Source organism: Pholcus phalangioides, unplaced genomic scaffold, assembly GCF_987345545.1.
Source record: "Pholcus phalangioides strain wild (caught in Gottingen) unplaced genomic scaffold, Ppha-v1.0 ptg000021l_1, whole genome shotgun sequence".
In the NCBI taxonomy this organism is placed as follows: domain Eukaryota; kingdom Metazoa; phylum Arthropoda; class Arachnida; order Araneae; family Pholcidae; genus Pholcus; species Pholcus phalangioides.
The window spans coordinates 4,835,161-4,857,971 of NW_028301614.1; the positions used below are offsets into that span (position 1 = coordinate 4,835,161).

Here is a 22,811-nt window from a genome sequence, read left to right on the forward strand (position 1 = left end):
CGAAATTCGACTGTACTAGCATGCATAAAAATTAGAGCCGGTAATTAAAACTTTTGACTGGCTAATCAAAAAATTTTAATCGATTAATGAATTGATTAATCAAATTTTAATTGAAGCCCCTATATCGGAGCACAGTATTTTTATTACTTAAAAACAAACTCATTATAGGCAACTTTTTAATATTAATTTATGCTACGAAAAAGTATTTTATTCATTTCTCTCTCGCTCACCTAATCGCTAGATGTAAACAAACATTAGAATTGATTAAGAAATTAAGGCTCCACGCTTGAAGTGATGCTGAACATTTTTTTGTCAGATCCTGGAATTTTTTCACTAAGATCTTGTCATGTTTTTAGAAAATCAATCATTTTAGGTTAGCCACTGCTTTCGATTGTTCATATTATATTACTTTTCTCCTAAGAAACTGCTCTCAAATGGTACTGTGGGGGGCAAGAGGAGGGCTGACGTTTCTCAAATACGAAAAATGCTGTTCAGGCACAATGAAGACAACAAATTTCGGTATTGTCTTCTAAAACTGAAAATAACTGGAAAAAAAACCTTTGAAACTTGAATAATCACTAATTTTCGTTGAATCGATTTGTATTTCTCCAATGTTGAAAAATTTGATCAAAATATTGGTTCAAATATTTTTAAATATGATCAGTTATCTAAAATGTGGCATCTACAAATATAATGTAAGACATTGAATCGGTTTCGTCAAACAAATAAAAATAAATTATGAATTTTTATTGAAAATTTTTATTGACTTTTAATCGGATTAATCGAAGCGATTAACGCAACTAAAATTTTTAACCGCGATTAACAACTGATCGATTAACCGACCCGATTAATCGGACCAATTCTAATAACAAGTGATGCTGTACCAATTGAAACTGAAGAGAGTTCGGGCAAAATTGGCTGAATTAAGAGAGATAAGCCGCAATAAACAGATACCTTTATAGAGTTGGCCTCGGCTAAAGTTGGCACAACACGTGCTGGTGCCTTGACCACTCCTTGACTGACGGGGATGCCTATCGGAGAAAACATATTCATTATTTATGTACATTAGATAGTATGTATATAATAGGCACATAATCTGTTCACTAGGTTTCATATATGTACAGGGAGTTAAAAATTAAAGTTGCTGTTCTCTGAGTAGTTTTCTCAAAAACGACTAACCCAAACACAGCTAAATTTTCGGTATATCTTAATGAGACCATGGAAGAGAGACTTGTGGAATAAAAATAGTAACAGGTGTGTGTGTGTGTGGTACATCCTGATTAAAGATTTTGTTTACATATTTTGAATCATGGAAGGTATGTCTTGCTCCTGTAAGATCATCAGAGCACTCAGTATGCTTCAGATCTGTAGTTCTTAACTAATCCCATATTTTGACACCTCATCTATTATCTCTTGCTTGCAGAAATGTCACGTAAAATTTGCATTGCAAAAGTTTCTTTTCAATTAGCGATCATACTTGCCTTTCATTTGGATTGAGAAAAAATACCGTTAATACCTATATTATTAAACGCGAAAATATTTCGCTGTTTGTTTACATTCGTATCTCGTGTTATTAGCATGCTGCGCTTTGATACTATTATGAACATGAATAACGAAAAACATCAAAAAAATTTAAGAGAGTGGCAAAAAAACATTTATAAATCATTGTTCCTGCTGGAATCTGTAAGTGAAGAACTATTCATTGAATCTTTTTCCAATTTTTTTTCAAAAATAGTAATGTTTTTTAGTTAATATGTATATAGTTAAATAAATTTCTAAAAAAAGAAGCCAAAATTAAATATTAACCATAGCCCAAAAGTGAATTAAATAAAAAGTAAAAGAGCTAATAAACTAATTAATTTATAATTATTGTAATTAATTCCAGAAAAAATACAGTTTCAAACAAGTAGAAGACGTATTATCTAAGGTGAGTATAAGAAGGTAAGTGGTATTTCACTGGAGGTGCGGGACGGGAAAAAGGTTAAGAACCACTACTTTGGGTTACGCAATAAAATTTTCTTAATGCGTGTATTGAGAGATTAAAGAGCATGCGTGTAAATATTTATGCGCATCATACCTGCCATTGTCGTTCCTTCAACTGCTTCTCCATAATCTTTGTATATGTTGGTCTGTTGGATAACAATAGAAAAAAATATTTAGGTACTTTGACTCGATTCGATTAAACATCACGTATAGTCCTCAAAATCGAACAGTTAATGAATATACGTTATGTTTATTAACTATTCAAAAACCGAATAATTAATTATCAAATTTCTCACCGGTCTAGGAACTCCGCATATAATTTCGGGAAACATTAATTTGTCCATCTCTGAATGATAACCGAACCGTTTATGAGCTCTGAAATAACACACAACAGCATATTATCAACTACAAGAATTTCATCATGTATTTAATTTGCTATGACACAAGCAAAATTTTTTAAATTTATTTTTAGAAAAAGATGGGTTAAGGGTGATTATGGCTACTTCACCAAACACCAACTCTGGCCATATCGCAATTTATTGCCATTAATGAGATGGGTTGGAAATCCATGGGATATCTATCGGAGGTCGCCTCAAGCCTCCTTAGGGAAAACATCTTTTCTTTATCCTCCCTCGGGTTTGAACGTGGGACCCTGATAGCAACCTTCACGGTGGTAGACGAGCATCTTACCACCACGCTACTCGGTTTTTGTTCCTCCCCGGCGGGAAATCGCACCCCGGTCTCCCGTGTGACAGGCGGGGATACCACCGAGGAAGTGGATGATTATGGCTGGTTCGGTTATTAAAATAACACAGCAAAGTGGCTATCATTCAATGTTAATTTTTGATGGAGTTTGTAAAAACATATAGAGGTTCAGTAGAACCTCTCGATAACGGACACCCATGGGACCACAGCTAATGAGAAGATACGATCTACAGCGTAACTTCGTTTATACAACTTTCAAATTTATACGACGTTTGGTTTCGATCGCTATTGGTTCCTACCCATTGTAATGTTAAAATGTGCATGTTTCTGTATTAATGATACACCGGTGGATATGCATAATCCCCAATCGTCTCGATAAACAAAGCGTGATAAATTCTGATTTCACTACATTTATCACTTTTACCGGCTATTATGCATAATTCCCAAATAAAGTTAGAAAGTATAAATATGGAAAAATTTATAATCTTCCTTCTCTCCATTAAGCCAATTGATTACTTTTACCCCCGTATAAATAAACAAAACAAACATTACCATTCGAATTCACCATTTTGGACTATAGTTATGTTCAGCAATAATTAAGTAATTTAACGATTTATCACCAATACGAGCTTGGGATTAAACATAATCTCAGTTGAATATGATAAATTCTCGGTTTATGACCAACAATTAATAAATTAGAGTTTGGGAAAAATATTATAATTTGTCTGATTTTGCTGTAGGTTATCGAGTGTCCGCAAACGGGGAGTGAAATACACTAAATCACTATTCCATGAGAATAAATCAAAAAAGTGTCCGTTAACGGGGGTTTCCGTTGGGGAGGTCCCACTGTAGCTTTAAAAGATTTAGTAGTTTGTCCATACTACCAATTTCACCACAAGCGTGACCCAGAAAAAGTTCAGCAAACTATTCTTTGAAAATTAAATAGTGTATATCAATTGAAATCATGATCAGATGCAGAATTACCTAGCGACAATCCTCGGTGATCTGGTTTTCATGAGTTGAGTGATTTCTTCTAATCCGAGAAAAAACATCAGGTCTTTGTGTGGTAATCGACCTTCTTCTACCATCAGGTCAGCCAGTTTATGCATTGGTTTCCGTTGCTGATGAACGGCTGCGATAATCACCGACTGCCATAGGAAATAAAAAATTGATCTCGAAAAAGAAGAAATTATAAAATGTTTGGCTAAATGAGGGTTTTATAATGAAAACTAAACCTGGAAAGAAATGATTTGAAAAGAAGCGTGTAGAAATAAAGAAAAAAAATGAGAATGAATGGAAAAGAAGATTTAAAAGAAAAAAAATCAATAAAGAAACTTAAAGACAATATAATTATATGTGTACATGTTACGGCCAAAGCCCGAAATCGGCAGTTCGTGAACTGGCTGGGGACTTCGGACTTTTTACAAAAATATATATATATAAATGAGAGCTGGTGAAACAAGAAAAGGAAAAGGAAAACGAAAAAGGGATAAAAAATGAAAGAAAAGAAGAAATGTGTGTTCCAAGAGAAAAGAAAAAAATGATAAGGCGTTCAAAGGAAAGAAAGTGAAAGGAATGGAAGTAAATGATGAAATATGGAAAGAAGAGTACGTGATAAAGGCTGGGACCTGACTACGGCGCGGTTGCACGCGGTTGAGGTTGGGGGGGAAGACATCATCTATAGTTTTATTCTGTCAACGCACAGATACAACTGCAACCGCTGAGCGCGGTTTTTTCAACCGAGAAAATCCACATTTTTTTGGACGGTTGGGGTAACCGGAAAGCTGCCATCATGTATTGCGAAGGCTTGAGCTCCCTGATGACGGTTCGGCTGGACCTGCGGTTGCTCTCTTCCATTGTCTATTAAGTGGTTTGACAAGGAGGGTGATGGGATTTCGGATGCACTGGACAAAGGAATTGCTCTCCTCAGGTTGCCATGAAAATGAGGGGAAAAGACAAATTCGAAGAACTGTATGGTGAAGTTCTATTCGACAGAAGCTAATTCTTTGTTTGGCGCTTTTGCACTGATAACAATAAAAAAAACCAATGAAGGAAAAATTAAATTTTTCTAACTAGTGAAATTTTTTTACTTTCCTATATGAGCATGCATTAAAACTCTGTTATAATGACATTCATAAACTAACGTGATTACGCTAAAACCGAGATGTATATTTTAGAACACTTGAATGAAATGCATTGGATCCCAATTATAACGTTTTAGCAAAAAACCAATTAGTTACCTCATCCAAAAGAGGACAAATTACCACGGGGCCCAACCATTTATAATAAATTCATAAAAAATTAGAAGTAAAAATAATCAGACATCTGAAGGAATACATTTTTATATTTGCAAATTCTCCATTTCAAACTTTTGAAACATTTATTAAAAGCCTAAGTATGAACCGGGGATGAAATATGTCCCTAAGAGCTGCATTGTGTGTGTGTGTTTTGCTTTCATTATTCTGTCTTTTTGGTATTTATTTTTGTATCGTATATGAATGTGGCTGTCTATCTGTGTTTTTGCAATGAAAAAAAACCATCTAGGCCAGCGGTTCTCAATCGGTGCTCCGTGTGAACTCCCAAGGGCTCCGCGGCCCTCGAGGAAAATAAAAAAAGAACCAGTAAATTTGAAAAAAATAATTATTAATATTTTTGAATAAAAATAAATCAGTAACTTTGACGAATAAATAAAAAATAGGCTTACGGGGCTCCACCATAGAAATTATATACTGGAAAGGGCTCTGTGGGTCAAAAAAGATTGAGAACCGCTGATCTAGACAAAACGTTGTATGCGGGTAATATCGAAGAGTGCACTAAGACAATTTTCACACCTACCGTTCTTTTCAAGCAGTTTCTCATTTACATACACACACAAAGCCGCAACTAGGGAGAGCGGGTCCACTGTATCGAGTGCTGAACCGGGGGGGCACCGAATTGCCCCTTTACAACCACTCCTTCTAACCTTTCCTTACACGGGGACGCCAAAAGCTTGCTAGCTCCAGTTAAAAAAGTATCCAGCTGCGGCCCTGTCCTTAAACCTTGCAACATACATACTGATGTACAGGGCCACAACGACATGCGTGGTCAGCCGGGGCAAGCACGCATTTTGGCGTCCCCTTTTAATATAGAAGGAGAGATGAAAGGTTAACATTTGCGCTCCTGTCCGGCTCGGAGTTCGGGGCATCAGTCAGTGCCGTCTTAACGCATGGGCCCACCCGAGCAAGGCCCGGGTGCCTCAAGAGAAGAGGGGCCTCCCAAAAATGAGATCCGATTGAAATTTTCAAGGATTTACCATGTAGGGCCTCCTAAAAACCACTTGGCCCGGGAGGGGCCCATAATACTCTTAAGACGACCCTGGCACCAGTCCCACCTGCTCCTCTCTAGTTGCGGCCCTGATGTCGTATGTACAGGGTGTTAAGCGGGCCGGGGTAGCAAGTTCAGAGGGGCGGAAAATTTGAGTAATTCGTGGTCAAGGACTTTAAATTATAACGTGAATAGGGGGCAGAGCAATTCGAATAGCCAGCACGTGGCGAAGCCATAAATCTGTGTCTGGAAACAGATTTAGTGTGAAGCATGTAAATAATTCCGTATAAATGAATCGTCCCCAAATGAACATTTTTGGGAATCAAAAGGTCTAATGAGTATCATAATGTTTTTTAAAAAAAAATTGATTTTTTTACAGTTTTTAAGACATGAAATTCAGAAATTTCATTCCGATTTCCTATCTGAATTTTTTTTTCCTGACCATCAAAAGAAATATATTTTTTTTAAATAGGATAGGAATTTCCTTGACTTTTTTTTGGTCATATGGGGTTTCCCAAAATTACAATTATTGTGCTTAATTTCCATTAATTAGAAATTTAATTAATTGGAAATTCACTTTAATTACAGAGAAAAACGTGATAAATTCATGGCCAATAATTTTCTTCAAGCCAAAACTTCAAAAATATGTTACTTAAATAGTTTTTTAATATATATGTTATTTGAATTAATTATGATGATTCTAGTCATGATATATAAAAAATTTTGTGCGATTTGGTCACGAATCGTAAAAGCATCAATAATGGGTCAACTTGTAGGCTGTCTTTCTTCAACTCTGAATTAATTTCAAATGGCAAATATTGTTATAGAAAATTAAATTTCATTACATGAATATTTTTATTTGTATATACAGTTAAACCCCTCCTTTCTGTGAACACGGACAGGACAAAAAAATTAAATACATGTAAAATGGGTTACCGTTAAAAAGAGGTTTGAAATTCATACTTTTATATATTATACATCTGTAAATTATTATTTGTCCGTAAAAGAGGGAGTATCCGTTAAGAGGGGGTTTTACTGCAATGCAGCTTATGAGCGAATTTGCATGCTAACTGGAGCCAACTTCAGCTTGGCGAAAATAATTTAGCCAATCCCGAAATGTCACGTGACATTAAAAAATAAAAAAAAAACCCCGGTTGATAACAGCAGTGTGTGTTTCACGCGAAATTCCACGGTTGCTGATAAGATCAACCGCGCCAGCCGAACCGTAGTGTGCCGGCAGCCAAAGTGTGGAAAGAAGAGCGCGTTATAAAGTGTGGAAAGAAGAATACGTGATAAAGTGTGGGGGAATGTGATAAAAAGTTTAATGAAAAGAAAAGGGAGAAAAATGAAAGTAGAGATAAAGCGTGGAAAGGAACGAAGGTGATTAAGTGCGAAAAAGAAGTGTCAATAAAAGAAGAAAATGAAGATAACTGAAAAGAACAGATAGGAAAGAAATCACACAGAGAGAGAAAGATAGAATGAGGAATCCCCGCAGAAATCACACAGAGAGAGAAAGATAGAATGAGGAATCCACACAGAAATCCACATAAGAAATATAAATAAGGGAAATGGAGGGAAAGAAAAGATGATAAGCATAATACAAATGTTTCAAAAAGAAACATAAAAACAAGTAAATATAAAATAATATAACAATGGGTTAAACAAGAAGAAGAAAAAAATATTGGGGTATATTTGAGAAAGGAATGAAAAGAAATAACAAAAGCACTGGGAATCAGGAGAAAAAGGAAACGAATTAAACAAATATGTTGGGAGTAAAGGAAAAAAAGGAGTAAAACATGGAAAGAATCAATAAAACAAGACGAAAATTTCATATAGAAAGGATGAGAAAGAACCCAGAGACGAAAAACAGAATACATTGAAATGAAAGGAATAAGAGAGAAAGAGAAGAAAGAACAGAATAAAAAGGAACATTTCCAGATGAAAGAGAAAACTGAAAAATTTAAGAAAATGTTAAAATTTAAAAGAAAAAAAATTAAAATTTTCAATCCGACAAACCTTGGCTGCCTCCCGTTCCCTGACAGCTCGCCGGCAATTTGGAAGCAATAAACGCAGTTTCAACCTAAAAAAACACACAAGTTATGTATCCGCGCAAATTAAATACTTTCATTATTAAAAAGATGAATCATCATCATAGTATTTAATGACTATAGACTTCTGATTAGTCTTCATTAATATGACCTGGTTCTCTTCAACGAAGGAACAAAGAAATCACTTCGAAATATGAATAAAATTTTGAGAAAATTAAAACCTCGACATGAAATCCAGCTTGACGTGCATATTCGAAATAACCTCAGAGAACGGTATTTCTTTTTTCACTTCATGTGCCTGGAGATTGGTGGACATAAAAACCTGTGGATAAGGTGATTATTATTATTAGAACTATTATTACTATTGCTATGAAGTATGATAGCACAAAGCAACCTTTCAATTTACACTCATTCGCGTTTTTAAAAATTTTTCACATTTCATATATATTGCATACATATAATATGCATTTGAAGTGATACCTTGAGCGTTTCCACTAGAGGTCGCTGGTCCCATCCCCAAGGCTTCATATACACGTCAAACTAAAAATTACAACAAAAAAAAATGATTACTTGTATTTGTAGAAATATTCAAAGTTTTTTGAATACAGCTATTAGAGTAAAAATTGTGTAGTCATATAATTGGCGAAAAAGTGTCTATGGCATTCTAAAAATTAATTTAAAGATCAACCTGCATGAAAATACTTATCATTGCGTGCGGTTTTTTTTTTCCTTTCTTTTAGTAAATTGAAAAAAGTAGTTTAAAATTTCACTCACAGATAGAACTATACCATAAAACAAATCGACGTAACATGAACAGCGACGTAAATAAAGTAGATCTCGGTGGTTCCCAAATACTTTTGGTCATGGACTCCCCCATAAATCTTGATGTCTGCCATGGACCTCCATTTATACCAGCAAGAACTACAGACATCATTGTTCGAGAACATTCTCTCGGTGAGGAGGACATTCTATCCAGTACTAGTAGAGTTGATGTAATAGCAATGCAGTCTACTGGACTGCAAAAGAACTAAAAAAAACTTCATACATCCCTATCGAAAGGTATGCCCAAAAAATTACAATTTTTGTCAAATCATAACAATATTACTACTGCAGTAAACCAATTTGTAGTGGTGCTCTTGCGTGTAAATGTAATTAAAAATTTTCTTTTAAGTTGTTTATTTATTTGATGGGTTTTTTTTTTCCAATTTAGCATTACTATATCATAGGCACATCTGGGCCTGTCTGTAGTCCCACAGTCAGCCCTCACAGAGCTGGGGAATGGGGAAAAACTTTGATTCTGGTCTGGTAGCATTACTATTTTTTTCATAATTCTACAATCGGGCGCTGGGGGTTCCAAATACTTCCAACCTTGGGAACCGATCAACGACATTCGCCAAACTTTCTTTTTTTCCTACAAATGGTACCCCATATTGAAATGTGGTAGTTTTATGTCCCCCCCCCCCCGAAATTGAAATAAACATGGGTTATGCGCTTTTTGTGTAGCCCTTCTATGTGTTATGTCGATGTTTTTTTGTAACACAGCGGTCTGTGAGCGAAACTTCGAATTACAAGAGTATTTTTTGATTAAAAAAATAATAAAACTGTACGTCCTATATATATATATATATGATGAGTATTTCAGTGCAAAACCACATTATTTTACAAGGAATTGTTAATTTTCGATTAGTTTTTAAAATATGTCGTGGACTATTCGTGCAATCAATAAGCGTCATACACTATAATTAGATGAACTATATGTTCATTGTAGTACCTCTCTTGGACACCTGTGACCATGCCTTTCCAAAAATTTACGGAATTTCACTCCAGCTTCAGTTTTTGAACTGTGAAGCCATTTTATTGCCTCCTGTGGGAAGAAAAAAACAAGATGTTTCACTGCCTCGAATATATAAGAATTTTATACCGATAACTGAACAGGGCTGAAAAAATCCTCACATCCAATAACGGGGATCATAATCACAAGTGAACATTCTCTGAACTACAATATTTGTTCCTTTACGAACTTTGGCACCTCTCTTTCTTAAATTTTCTAAATATACGTATCTTTTCAAGCAAACATGGCTGAACATGTTGCTTCAAGACAATAGCATTACAGCTACATTTATTTTTAAAATGGAGAGAGATATATGAAGAAAACCCCTTGGTATCACGAGCACTGACAAGCCTATGCAAGAAAAATCGTCATTTTATATTAAAAGACATGATAAACAACCCCTGCCATTCCTTAAATCCTTACCCCAAGCGACATTTACTAGATATCTCGCCCAACTTGAGGCCTTGTATTTCGGCAGTTACGAGATATCTTGCCTCCTTAATACCACTCTTATTACAGAAATGACGAGCCGAGATGATTTGCCACTTTTCTTTCCCTAAGAACATGTTTTCCATTCATCCCCCCTCCAATCTGTGAGCAATGAATGAATGAACGCCAGAGGCCACGCCACTGGACTTATCCCGTTGCCGAGATCTTTCCAGCCCAGCTTTCGTGGCAGAGTCTGGAACAAAGTGAGTGCACCTAACAGTCTGAGTGTGTAGCTAGTGTTGTGCCTGATATTTCAGTGCAGCCATCTATACTTCAAATTGTGAGTGAAGTGTAATGATTGAATATTTATAATGTTGTAGGCCTGTTGCTCTCTGTGGCGAGACTTTTTAACTGGGAGACCGGCTCGCATTCGCGCCTTGAAGTTGGGAACCACAGAAAACCAACTTCAGCCGAGCACCACTGTGGCGCCGGTGGGGTTCGAACCCGGATCCTCGCGATGCGAGTCCGTCATTATGACCACTCGACCACCACAGCGGCTAAACGTAAGAGCAAAAGCATTGCGCTCGGACCCGTTGCGCTGCCACCTATCACTTTAAGTAAAATTGGGGTGTTCTTTCAATCCGGTGTGCAGCATGGAAATAAATATTGGTAGGACATCACACACATATATTGTTCGCTTTCTTGTTTACCGGCGTAAATTGTACGCGCTATTTTTCTGGTTAATATTTTATTTGTTTTTGGCTTATGAATGTCAGCAAATGCTTCTTGCCGAAAATTAAGTTCTAAATTAACTCTAGGAAAGAAGCGGTGTGGCATGACACCATGCTGCAAATGACTAGATGTGCTCGAATACCCGCAGCACCTCCGGACCTGACGCCATTGAATTTGATTTAACGTTTCTCAAATAAAATATTCTTTTCAAAAACTTTTTATTTACAAAAGGACGCTGTAGTTAAATGGATGGAATTTAAATTCATAAAAACAGTTACTATAATTTAAAAAAAAAATCCAATAATTCAATATGACGATTCTAATGGTCTTCTACACACATAAATACTGCAAAGCTAGGAATATTTACTTCAGTGTCCATTTCTTGGAATTTTTTGGGCTCTATACATCTCGCTATGGCACATCCGAGGTTCTGATTAAAGAAAAAAAGAAAGTGGAAAAGTGAAAGAGTGTCTCAAATTGCATTACTTGCAGTAAGTAAGACTTTATGTAGGTGAAGCAAAAGTTACATTTTACTTTACATTATAAGAAAAATATTTTTTTATAATGTAGCAAAGTTACTCATTTTTTGTGATAAAAAATATTTTTACTTGAATAGCTGATGGGATGTCGGCACTTTCGAGTTGAGTACATGTCGAGAGCAGATACGCAAAGTCACTGTATACTTCATTATCAAACGCTGAAATATTGAAAACATTAAAGTTTATACAAAACTAATTACTGTACATTGTTTTGGGTTAGACGACGCATGTCAGTTCTTTGAAATTCCAAGATATGAATACATCATTATCTCAATATATAATATATTCGGGTAATATGGAATAACACTTTTATTTTTACGATTAATTCCAATTTGAAACGTGATAGAGAAACCTGGAACCTGTGTTTGTATAAAATTTGGTTTCTCTAGTCATTGCATTGAAAAGTGTGCCGTATTTAAAAAATAAATGTTATATAACTATAAGAAAGATAAATATTTTCGTGGGTTAAATATGGAGTAGGGCATTCAAAATGAAGAAAACGAATTCGAATTGATCAAAAACAATGTTTAATGAGTCTATGACAATGAAAAATATAATTCCCATCGTTTGTTTTTGTAGATGACGATGGCAAGAATCAGAGAAGCAATCTTCCATTTTTGCCCAAAACAGTGTAGGCGAGCCCACAGAGAACTGGACACACATTATTTCTAGACTTCTCCTCTTCTATCTTAGTAAACTTCCATCTTAAAGAAATATTCTACCACAACTCAGATGATACGTGTAGTATTAAATATTTCCTGACACACCATCTGTGAATAAATAGCGTTACATCTGACCAGAGAGAATCACTAGCTAAGAATAGCACAATAAAAAGCAACACTTGCAGGGGCATACGCAAGGTCGACCTTTGGAGAGGCCGCAAAAAGCTTGGGGGAGGGAGGCGCAAAATTTTTATTTCCGAGAAATTTAGAGTTATTACCCTTCAAAAGCATTTAAACGGACAAAAATTGATTAATATGGCATATAAATGGTATTTCCTTTCGATATTTTAATTTTTCTACCGAAATATTATATTTATTTACAGGGTAAATTACCCTGTAATATTATTATAATATTACAGGGTCCCCTGCGCCCTCCTCCTTCGTACGCCTCCGAACACTTGTGATATTGTGCTTAGTTTCAAATTATTTTTTTTGGGCACACATTTCCAATATATATATACTGTATATATTCTGCTATATCCACCGTGATGATGGTGACAACCGAGTGACACTAACTATAGCAATAGCATCATGGAAGCATTTTGAAGTTGTTTATCACTGTTCCACTTGGAAGCCACACTCGAAGAAAGAGAAAATATGTTACTCTATATTTTATCCCACTATTTCATATTATCTGAATGTATTGCACTACAACAGAAATAGTATTACTTGTTATTTTTTGGTCTTAGTGAAGTTCACTGATGGGTATCATTTAAAGTAACAATGTCTCATTAAGATCGCTTTAATATTGTGAAACAAGAAACTACGCTCAGATAGATGAAAAGTGTCCACAAAATCAGGATTGAACTTTTTGTTTCTAATAGAGAGAGAGGAGCTGGGAATAAGATAATGCTGTGACATTCCTATTGGGATCAGTGCTTTTCCAATCGACGGTGCGTACAACTAATCAAAACAGCGGACCGACTTTGTCATGAATTATGTCATGAATGATAGTTTGGGGTTTTTTCTTGTCTTCACCATCCATTAGTTTAGCGAATGTTTATTGCGGCACTCACGTACCACCAATTTCCAAGATTTCAACCACCGATTGTACCTCCTCCTCCTAACAAGATCATGACCCGCTACTCTGTCTCAATGAAGAAATTTTAGCAAGTGGTCGAAAAAGACCTGGGTCATGCTGGAAGCTGCGTATGTATGTGCTATGAATCTAACATGAAGTCTGTTTATGTGTAATGTTTGTTATGTGTATAGTGTCGCTGTCAATTTTTCTATGAGTGAAGTGTAATGATTGAATAATTGTATCGTTGTAGAGGTCTAATGCTCTGTGTTGCGAGTCTTTTCAACGAGGAGATCGGCTCGCATTTGTGCTTCGAAGTTGAGAACCACAGAAAACCAACTTCAGCCGACCACCATTGTGGGAACGGTGGGGCTTCGAACCCGATTGCGAGTCCGTCACTATAACCACTCGACCACCACAGCGGTCCAACGAAGTCCAATTTTTTAAGGTTTAGACATTTGCCGAATTCGAATTGTGTGTCATATGCTTGACTTTCGATGTTCAAAACACGGAGATGCATTTTGATTCAATCTGAAATTTTAGCAAAGTTTTGTATTGATGAAAGTTGACTTACCTCCTTTTGCCTTGGCGAGTAATGTTAACAGCATCATATTCCAGTTTGACGAAGATGCGGTAGCACAATAAAGACATAAAAATCCCTTTGAAGAAATTCAACGAAATAAAAAAAAATTACTTCCGAAAATAGCCACCATTTTTTAATGTAATTTATAGTTTCTGTCATACTTTCATAATGTAAAGTGAATTCAAACTCACCCTCCAATGAAGGCCATAACCATTACCGAGGGCACGTAAGACACCGGCTGCTGTATTCTCGTTCTTGTAATGGATCTTCTTCGTCTTCAAGTCGTTGACTCCGGTTTTGATCCAATAACGGGATCCGAACATAATCTAATAAATAAAATTCATATTATTCCAGTAATTATTGGAAATACGCAGGATGCATGCAAAAATCTCAAATGTTGAGCAGTGACACCTCGGCTCACGAATTTTTCGATTAATGAAGGTTTTTTTAACATGATTCCAGAACGAATCATCTTCGTTAGCTGAAGTATCAAAAGCTTTTGGACTATGATGCCGATGAATAAGTACAAAATATGCTTTAAATAGAACAGGTATACCGTAATAGAATCAGTTTTCTCTAAATATTTATTTAGATAATATAATATATATAAGAAATAACTTTTTTATAATTAAATAAGAAAGCCATTAAATCAATCCTCAATGATAAATTTCGACTGATATAAATGGCATAGCCATACTTATATAAAATATGATGTAGATATTATTACTGTGTTTTATAGATACAGTAATGAAACTGCTGGAACAAGAGCCTTCTCGTAAGATATAAAATTTATTTTCTCACCATAGCCATGTGGATCACGATAGATATTTTCTGGAAGAGTGATGGTTTCGTGGATCCATGTCGTTCAACTGCAATGGTAGAGATTTTATGACGCTCTTCTATCATCCTACCAAACAGTGACACCACCATTGACTTCGACGAAAGGCTATTTTCATCGTAAAAGTGCATAATTCCCTTCAAAAAATTAATAGCATCAATCACTATCGTTTCAACCGATATGAAACTTCAATCGTTATCAATCTAGTCCCTCCCCACCCCCATATCCAAAAAAAAAAAAATTCAGGAAAACGCATACAATAGCTGTTTCGTATTTATCTACACTTATAATGACACACTCTTTGTACATTAATTAACTTCAAAAGATCTCACAATACTTACATCTACTAGAGTTATCAGGGCGTGATTGTAAGCAAAATGAAGAATCTTGTGGAAATATGGGACTTCTGGGCCAGTGTTTTTGCCCCAGACTTCACCCCGCTCTCTCTGCAATTCAGATATAAACATTAGACATAGAAATTAATGGAAATGCCGTTAACTAAAGGCAGTGCCGTAACTAGCCCTTCCTGTGCATTGTACAATAATTTGCATTTAGGCCCCCTTTCTGCCCCCTTCTTTGATCCGTGGAATAAATAGGGCTTTAATACCTTTCAGTCCGCGTTAGCGAGCGCTCTCGATAGCAGACTGTAAAATGAGGCAAACTCCAATTTACTAAATTTTGGTCCAAGATAATCATAACATAATCTTTTAAACCAAGATTTGTCATATTTAATGAACATTATGTTTAATCCCAAATTTGTGTTGTAAATATGATAAATCACCATTTAACTGAATGGGTCTAAGATAGCCCTAACTGTGGTCCAGGATGGTGAATTCGAGTGGAAATGCGTGTGTGTTGGTTTTGTTTGTCTTCACGCTTATTTTAATTTAGTTTTTTATTGAAAAATATGTTTAGTGCACGTGTCATGTACGGATAAAAATAATTAATTGGTTTAATGAACATAAGAATGGTTTACAACTTTTTCCATATTTATCAGACTTTCCAACTTTATTTGGGAATTATGCATAATCGCCGGTAAAAGTGATAAATGTAGTGAAATTTAATCAAATTTTATCGGGACTATAGGTAATCATGCATAATCACCGGTGTATGCCTTTTACACAAGCAATAACATATGCATTTTAGCATTAAAACGTATAGGGACCGATTGACCATTAGACCGAAGCCAAACTTCGTATAAACCTGGTTTCACTATGTATATCATACCTCCCCATTAGCGGACACTCCCACCATCCGTTATCGAGAGGTTCTACTGTAGTGAAGACAAAAGTAAAAAGCATTAATTAAATTTGTTCATATAGTCTAAATTGTCGAGATTTGTTTTTAAGTTTGACTATTTAGTTCATTCAAAAATTTTTCCTCAAAGAAAATCCCCTTACCCATGTTAAATTCCCCTCACTTACGCGATTATTTTGTGGAGCCAATCAACCGTGTAAAGCAATGTACGCCTGTATTTTTATATAAAAAGAAAAAAACTATTGATTTTTACCTGTGCAAGAAGGAAGAAACTTGTCTGACTAATCTCGATGCCTGCTGGCGCCATACTGCCAGGAAGTACTTCTCTGATGGAGATAGATAAGGAATAGTGTGAATGAAATTGTGTGGAATTTACATAAAAATACAGAAGAACTTGATTAACTTGAATTTTAGATAATTCGAACTTTTACGAACTTCCCTTGAGTTTTTTTTTTATTAATTTAATGTTCAAATTTCTTGTTTAATTCGAACTTTTTCAAATCTTTTGGATAATTCGAAGTTGAAGGAAAAAAGGTCATGATTTTCGTATGAGAAAATAATAACTAAATTTGCTTAAACTAATTTTGACACAAAATGACTTATTTCAACTAATTTAATGTAAACTAAATTTGTTTTGAAAAATTCTACAAGAAGTCAGACTTCGCTTTTCGCGATCAAGTTGTTGAACAACAAATTTTTAAAGACTGTTTTAAGTTTAAAAATTCTGTTTTTCTTCTACTCTTTTTTTTTTTTTTGTTGATAATTGAATGCCGATTTTGACATTGTTCAGCTGGAGGGCATAGAACTGTATACCGCTTAGTACAGATTATGATTTTCAACCAGTAGGCATCAAGGTGTGACATTCAAAATCTTAATCTTTTTGTCGTCATCAAGAGTACGGAAAATATCGGAAAGTTCAAATTTTTTAATATGTTAGTGAAAGTGTTTTATTGCTGCTTTAGACCGAAGCCCGTGAGCAAACACGAAGTTACTTTAAACAACAGAAAAAGAGAAGGGATGTAAAGGCACCGGTGAGAAGAACATCTAATCATCAAATATTTACAATTCTAAGAATGAAACAATCACAATTTGCATGAAAGAGTTACCAATACATATTTTGACAAAATTGATAAAATCGCAAACCCGACCTAGGGGGCTGGGTATTCAAGAAACTGATTAAATCGGAAAGGGAGGGGCGAAAAATATCGAAAAGGTCATCGCAGATCCCTCTCTCTCGCGTAGGGAAATTACAATAGGAAGATGCAAAGGGAATGTAAATTTTGCACGTCTAACTTAACTTCTTAAAATATGCCCCCCCCCACACACACACACATCCTGAAGCAGGGCCCCTAGGCAATGACCTCCTTAAGAGCATCCTTTGCTTTCAGGAAAAGTGATTTTTCTAGGGCCCTCTACATGGCGAGATATGTTCACTTTCGAAAATTTTAACCTGATTCCATTCCCCCCTCACACCTTAGGTTCCCGGGCCATGCCTGGATGGGCTCATGTGTTAATACGACACTGCCCTAGGCTCAAAGGTCCCTTCTAGAGTGAACTTATATAGCATGAAAAAACAAAAAATCATGAGAATCATCCGGCACCCTAGAGCTGGAACCGTGTCAGCTCCACCTTATGGGGACCATGCTTTTGTGGTTTCTTTCGAAATTTTATGACATTACCGATTGAACACTAATCAATTCCTTGGAGTAAGTGTTCATAAAATTTCATTAAACTCATCGAAGCCATAGCATTCAAAAAATTGTCGGATAGGCCGTGAGACCTCGAAATGGCCGATAATCGGAGCAAAAATTAACTGTAAAATTTAGAAGAGACGCCAGTGTATATTACAGAAAATTACAGCTATTGCTTATACATAAGAATATTTGTATCAGATATATCCATACAGTGACACATATATTAATTATTTTTAATTGAATGTTATGTGAATATCACAACATGGCACAAGTTTTGATGCGTTGGATATAGCATTGATTTCCATGATCAATGTAAATGGTAAAAAAAAGATTTTTTTTGCGATGACGGAAAACCTTGTTTCTCGAATTTCATAGACCTTTACACTTATAGTAAGGCTATTATTCAACTTGAAAGAAACCTATTCATACCTTTGTCGTTATTGTTGCGGTGGGAGGACTTCCTATCAGTAAAAATCCGGTACCCTACTGTTAACAAGTGGGGGAAGTCAACGTCTTGCCTCAGCAGGCGCAGCCGTTTTTCAAAGGATTTTGGTAAAATTGTGCGCCCGTTTCAGAAGAATTTCTTTGAATATGCGTAACTATTGAAGGGTTTAAAGTTCGTCAGATCAGGGCAAATGCTCGAAATGGCAACTTCTTCAATGCTCAGTATATTGAGAAAAAAGTCGGGTGTTATAACTGGTCAATAATAAAAGTTTCCTGAAGCAATTCAAGACACACTCGTTAACTTGGTCATACTCATTTCTACTTGCTCTGTTGCAAAAAAGAAAATTCTTGAGTACTCTTACCCAACAGCATATTCTTACCAGAGACTGCGTACTTCTACCCTCCTTTCTCTCCCGATATCAAATCACATTCTTATCTGCCCTTTCTTCGACGTCGATCAATCATGAGTTTGTTCATAATAACTTATCGATTGCATAAAATTAATGAATGAAGTACTTATTCTAAATGCTCTCACCCTACGTTGGCTGTAGTTACGTAATCCTCTTCCGCTCGAAGATGGCTATCGAAGAAATGTTTGGCTTCGAATTCTGTGTCAGTGTCTATAGACGTTATAGGCCTCGACTAAAAAAACGGGAAAAAATAATCTGTAATTATCATAATTAAATCAATCGTATTTTTGTTCATCCACTCATACAGTATTCATACTAAGTGAAATACTATTAACAATCTATTATCAAAATTACCTGGAAGAGAAATATTTTGTCGTCTGTGATTCCCCATTCTATGTCTCTTGGATCAGCAAATTCGTTTTCAACCTGCATTTTGCCATTCAATGACAAGTATGAAAAGGCAATCTCATGAAAATAACATAATTATAAATGCTATTTTTTTTCTCCAAATATACCCATTATACAGGATTGAGCCTGTAATGAGAATTCAGTAACTGCGTGTATTTTGCATTTTTTTAAAGTTTGAAACGATATATGTGTGATCTTCTTCGTGATGTCCAAAATGATGTTTCAAGTAATATTTGTAATACTTATATAATGCATGTTTGATGATATCAATGTATTATATGTCGCATATATAGGGGTTGGACAAAATAATATGACACCTGTGAAATGAGACAACATTCGAGGGAACCTGTCGTATACTCCCGACCTCTAGTGTGGAAGATTGCCACCTAGAGGGCGAGAATGTGCTCACATAAGTCTAGTCGTAGCAGTGATAGCGTTCGGATGCGAAATAGTATATTGGGGCGTTAAAACTTTGTTATATATGTGTGGCTTTCCTCACAGATTTCGAAAAAGGCATGATTGTTGGAGCCAGTCTTACCGGGGCCACAGTAACAAAAACGGCCATCCTTCTTGGTGTCGGGAGAAGTACCTTGTCGACCGTAATGACAGCCTATAGCAAACAGCCTATTAATGAAGATTTTGTCTCATTTCACAGGTGTTCATATTATTTTGTCCAACCCCTGTATATGAAGTGGCTATTTTATCAAAGTAATCGATCTTTTCATTAAGTCTACACTCCCATCAAGGTAACATCTGATACCTTCTGGGTGGCAGCAACTTATATAACAGTTCCATATGTTTGATGGGAATAGAGTTAGATATGGACCTCAAGACCGGATTCTCAGCAAAAGCTGTTTGATCATTTCCCCGACTTTTTTTCCTTGACCAAAACTCAAAAATTTCCCAGATCAAAACACTTGAAGAAAGAAATATAGTTCAAAATCTACACTTTTTAAAATGTTTTTTTTAGTCGCAGTTCCCCCCTTCACAGAATTTTTCTCTGACTTTAATAAAATATTTGCATATTTCTCTGTGAGTGTGACTTTTGCCAAATATTTTGCATTTTCCCTATTTTTCATTTCTTTACCTTTTCAGGTCACCGGGAACCTTACACTACTGGAGAAGATTTTTTAATAAATTTATAATGCAGGGTGGACAAAAAGTCCGTAGGAACTTTAAAAATGAATGGAAATCGGAAAAATAACCGAAATAAAAAACGGTTTGCAGGGTTACCATCGCTAGGTCACGGGAATTTTTTGTGACTGACGTACACAAGTCAAAGGAAAGATACGCAAATAACGAACAGAATGCCTCCAAATCGTTTATTACAGCAGTATGTGTTCGCATGACCACTACCACCACAGGGAATAACACATTGCAGGCGAGTCCCAACCCCAGCAACGCCAGAGTGCAGCAGGTCCACATACACGGTTTACAACGGTGAACTGGTTGGGGATCAGAGGCGCAAGTTCTTATAACCGTCTCATTTGCATATTTCCACCGAAATCGCTCGTACCAGTGCCACCTATCGACTGTTTTTTTAGTTAGTTTTTCCTGTCAAAAAAATTCCCGTGACCTAGCGATGCTAATCCTGCAAACCGTTTTTTATTTCGGTTATCTTTCAGGTTTTGCGCAATATTAATAAATGTATAGGAGGTCCTTGGATTCACACCACATATAAAAACCGATAGAAACACTATAGAAGTATTCATATAGTTTTTACACACCTGTACAGCGATTTCAGCCAACTTGAGAGCTGAATCTTTCTTCAAGCAACATTCAGACGCTGCTGTTTCGAATTCTATTTCTTTCGTCCCTGAAATACCTGTAGAAATAAATGAATTTAATCATCAACGGTTATATGTGCAACGATGCTCTTTAAATCGTGTTATCACTGACGCTTATAAATGAAATACTAATTATAATTATATAACTAAAAATTATACGTAGTGTATATATAGTTATAATTAATAGGTGATGTTTTGCTATACTGAACGTTTGGTTTTTCGAATGTTGTATATGACAAATTATTTACCGTCCATAACGATTTTGGATTTCTTTTGGCCGATCATTTCTGAATGGAACGACAGCCTGTCTTTGACATCTCTCTTGATAACTATCGTGTCTGGATCAGCTGACGCCGACACCACCGACTGTAAGAAATGGGAAAAATGTCTTGGAAGATCATTCTCCGTTTTTCAGGAAGGAATAACCTCTTCATACAGGTGAACCAATGGGTTGTGAAAAAAACTCCTGCACTTAATAAAAATTGATCCTATCCGGAGGTTTCACCACAAGTTATTTGGTTTTGAAACAAATGCGTAATTTAATTCTCATTTAAAAATGAATTTTTTGCAAATTTTAATTGTGGTACAATTCTCCTAATCTCTTAATTATTCTGACAAAAAAAGAAAGAAAACTATCAGTAAATTTTATCAAAATCAACTTAATTTACTATAGACCGGTGTGACAAATTTGCGTCATCTATCATTGAATATTTTAACTTTTTTATATGTGAGAAATACAGTACTTTCACAATACTTTTTTTGCGATAACGGTAATCTTGGACTATAAATTTTTCTATTAGTTTTAAATTGTGAAATTATAAATTTTATGAAATTTTATTCTTATTTTGTCTTTAAAACCAAAAAATTAATTTTTGATTTTTGTTTTATAAATGTTTTATTCATTGATTTTTTAAAACAATATTGAAATTTAGATAATAACTAAAAATGTATTATAAGTGTCTCAATTTTCTTGTATTCTATTTTGGTAGCTGTTTTACACGAGTAGCTGAGAAATGTACTGTAAATTTTAATTTAAATAATATTCTTAATGACATTTCTACTAAAACATAGGTTTTGAGGCTTTTATTGACCACACGTTCAGAAGTACGAAACTCCTTAAAAGAGCAACTAAACCACGTCGATACTCAGAATATCAGCTTTTAAGCGAGGTAGAACCTCAATAGACGTGAAGTGACGCGTAGTAAAAAATTTCACTATTTGTAATTATGTGCCTTATTTTATGATTATATGAACTTATACGAAATTCAAGGATAAATTAAAATTTTTGAAAGGTAATTGTCATTGAAAAATTACCACAGTTCGGATTATGATGGTGTTCTTTGATCTAATCTCTGAGGAGTTAAAAAAAAAAGATAGCAATAAATTACGATATATCAAAATTAACTATTTCGGTAAATTTTTAATTTTTTTTCCGTGATTTTTTATTAATTTATTAAAAATTCAAATTAATTTATTAAATTCCGTGATTTTAATTTCCGTGATACTTTTTTGTACCAACCGCAATCACTTACCATATATATTTTTACAACGATTCTGAAAAAATATATTGAAAATTTTTGAAAGTTCCTAGACTTTTTCCATCCCCGGTATGTAATGTCAGCTTTAGAGGTGACCTTCATCACTAATTGAGCTTGAACTGCGTTTATCACATGAAAATTTCATGAAATAATTAGTTTAAAAAAATCAATTTTTTTTAATATGAAATTACTTTTACATGAACGCATTTTTAAATCAAATGGGCAGGAAAATGGCTATGAATGTCCGAGGACAGAAAATTCGGCTTCTTAATTTCTTGTTTCACGTGCAAGAATGAATTTTTGAATGCACATTAATATCCTAAATAATCATTAATGATTATTGATAATGTGTGTGATTAATGATAATCATATAATCATTTTTTGCACGGCCACCGCCATGGGCATATTCAGTAACTGATAATTAATTATCCTCTTGCTCAGCTGAGAGGTATTTACTAATAAGATGAGTCGCATTGTAAATTGAAATAGCATGTGTTTTTATATGGTCAACATTTAAGAAATCTGTAGATTGAACTTTATCA

General features: G+C 35.1%; 1 protein-coding gene across 1 annotated transcript in view; it reads right to left on the reverse strand.

Annotated features, from left to right (window-relative positions):
• Window positions 1-22,811, reverse strand: part of LOC149070527 (uncharacterized) — a 28,274-nt gene that overhangs the window by 3,935 nt on the left and 1,528 nt on the right. Inside the window, exons 3-21 of the mRNA XM_089249027.1 lie at window positions 20,980-21,097; window positions 20,672-20,769; window positions 18,891-18,962; window positions 18,662-18,768; window positions 16,242-16,314; window positions 15,073-15,177; window positions 14,695-14,868; window positions 14,085-14,219; window positions 13,885-13,969; window positions 11,640-11,728; window positions 11,399-11,461; window positions 9,811-9,903; window positions 8,520-8,579; window positions 8,261-8,361; window positions 8,008-8,071; window positions 3,673-3,836; window positions 2,280-2,358; window positions 2,078-2,129; window positions 955-1,031 (exon numbers count right to left, since the gene is read on the reverse strand). Of these exons, the coding sequence (XP_089105153.1) occupies window positions 955-1,031; window positions 2,078-2,129; window positions 2,280-2,358; window positions 3,673-3,836; window positions 8,008-8,071; window positions 8,261-8,361; window positions 8,520-8,579; window positions 9,811-9,903; window positions 11,399-11,461; window positions 11,640-11,728; window positions 13,885-13,969; window positions 14,085-14,219; window positions 14,695-14,868; window positions 15,073-15,177; window positions 16,242-16,314; window positions 18,662-18,768; window positions 18,891-18,962; window positions 20,672-20,769; window positions 20,980-21,097 (1,809 nt within the window). The remainder of the gene's footprint in view (window positions 1-954; window positions 1,032-2,077; window positions 2,130-2,279; window positions 2,359-3,672; window positions 3,837-8,007; window positions 8,072-8,260; window positions 8,362-8,519; window positions 8,580-9,810; window positions 9,904-11,398; window positions 11,462-11,639; window positions 11,729-13,884; window positions 13,970-14,084; window positions 14,220-14,694; window positions 14,869-15,072; window positions 15,178-16,241; window positions 16,315-18,661; window positions 18,769-18,890; window positions 18,963-20,671; window positions 20,770-20,979; window positions 21,098-22,811) is intronic.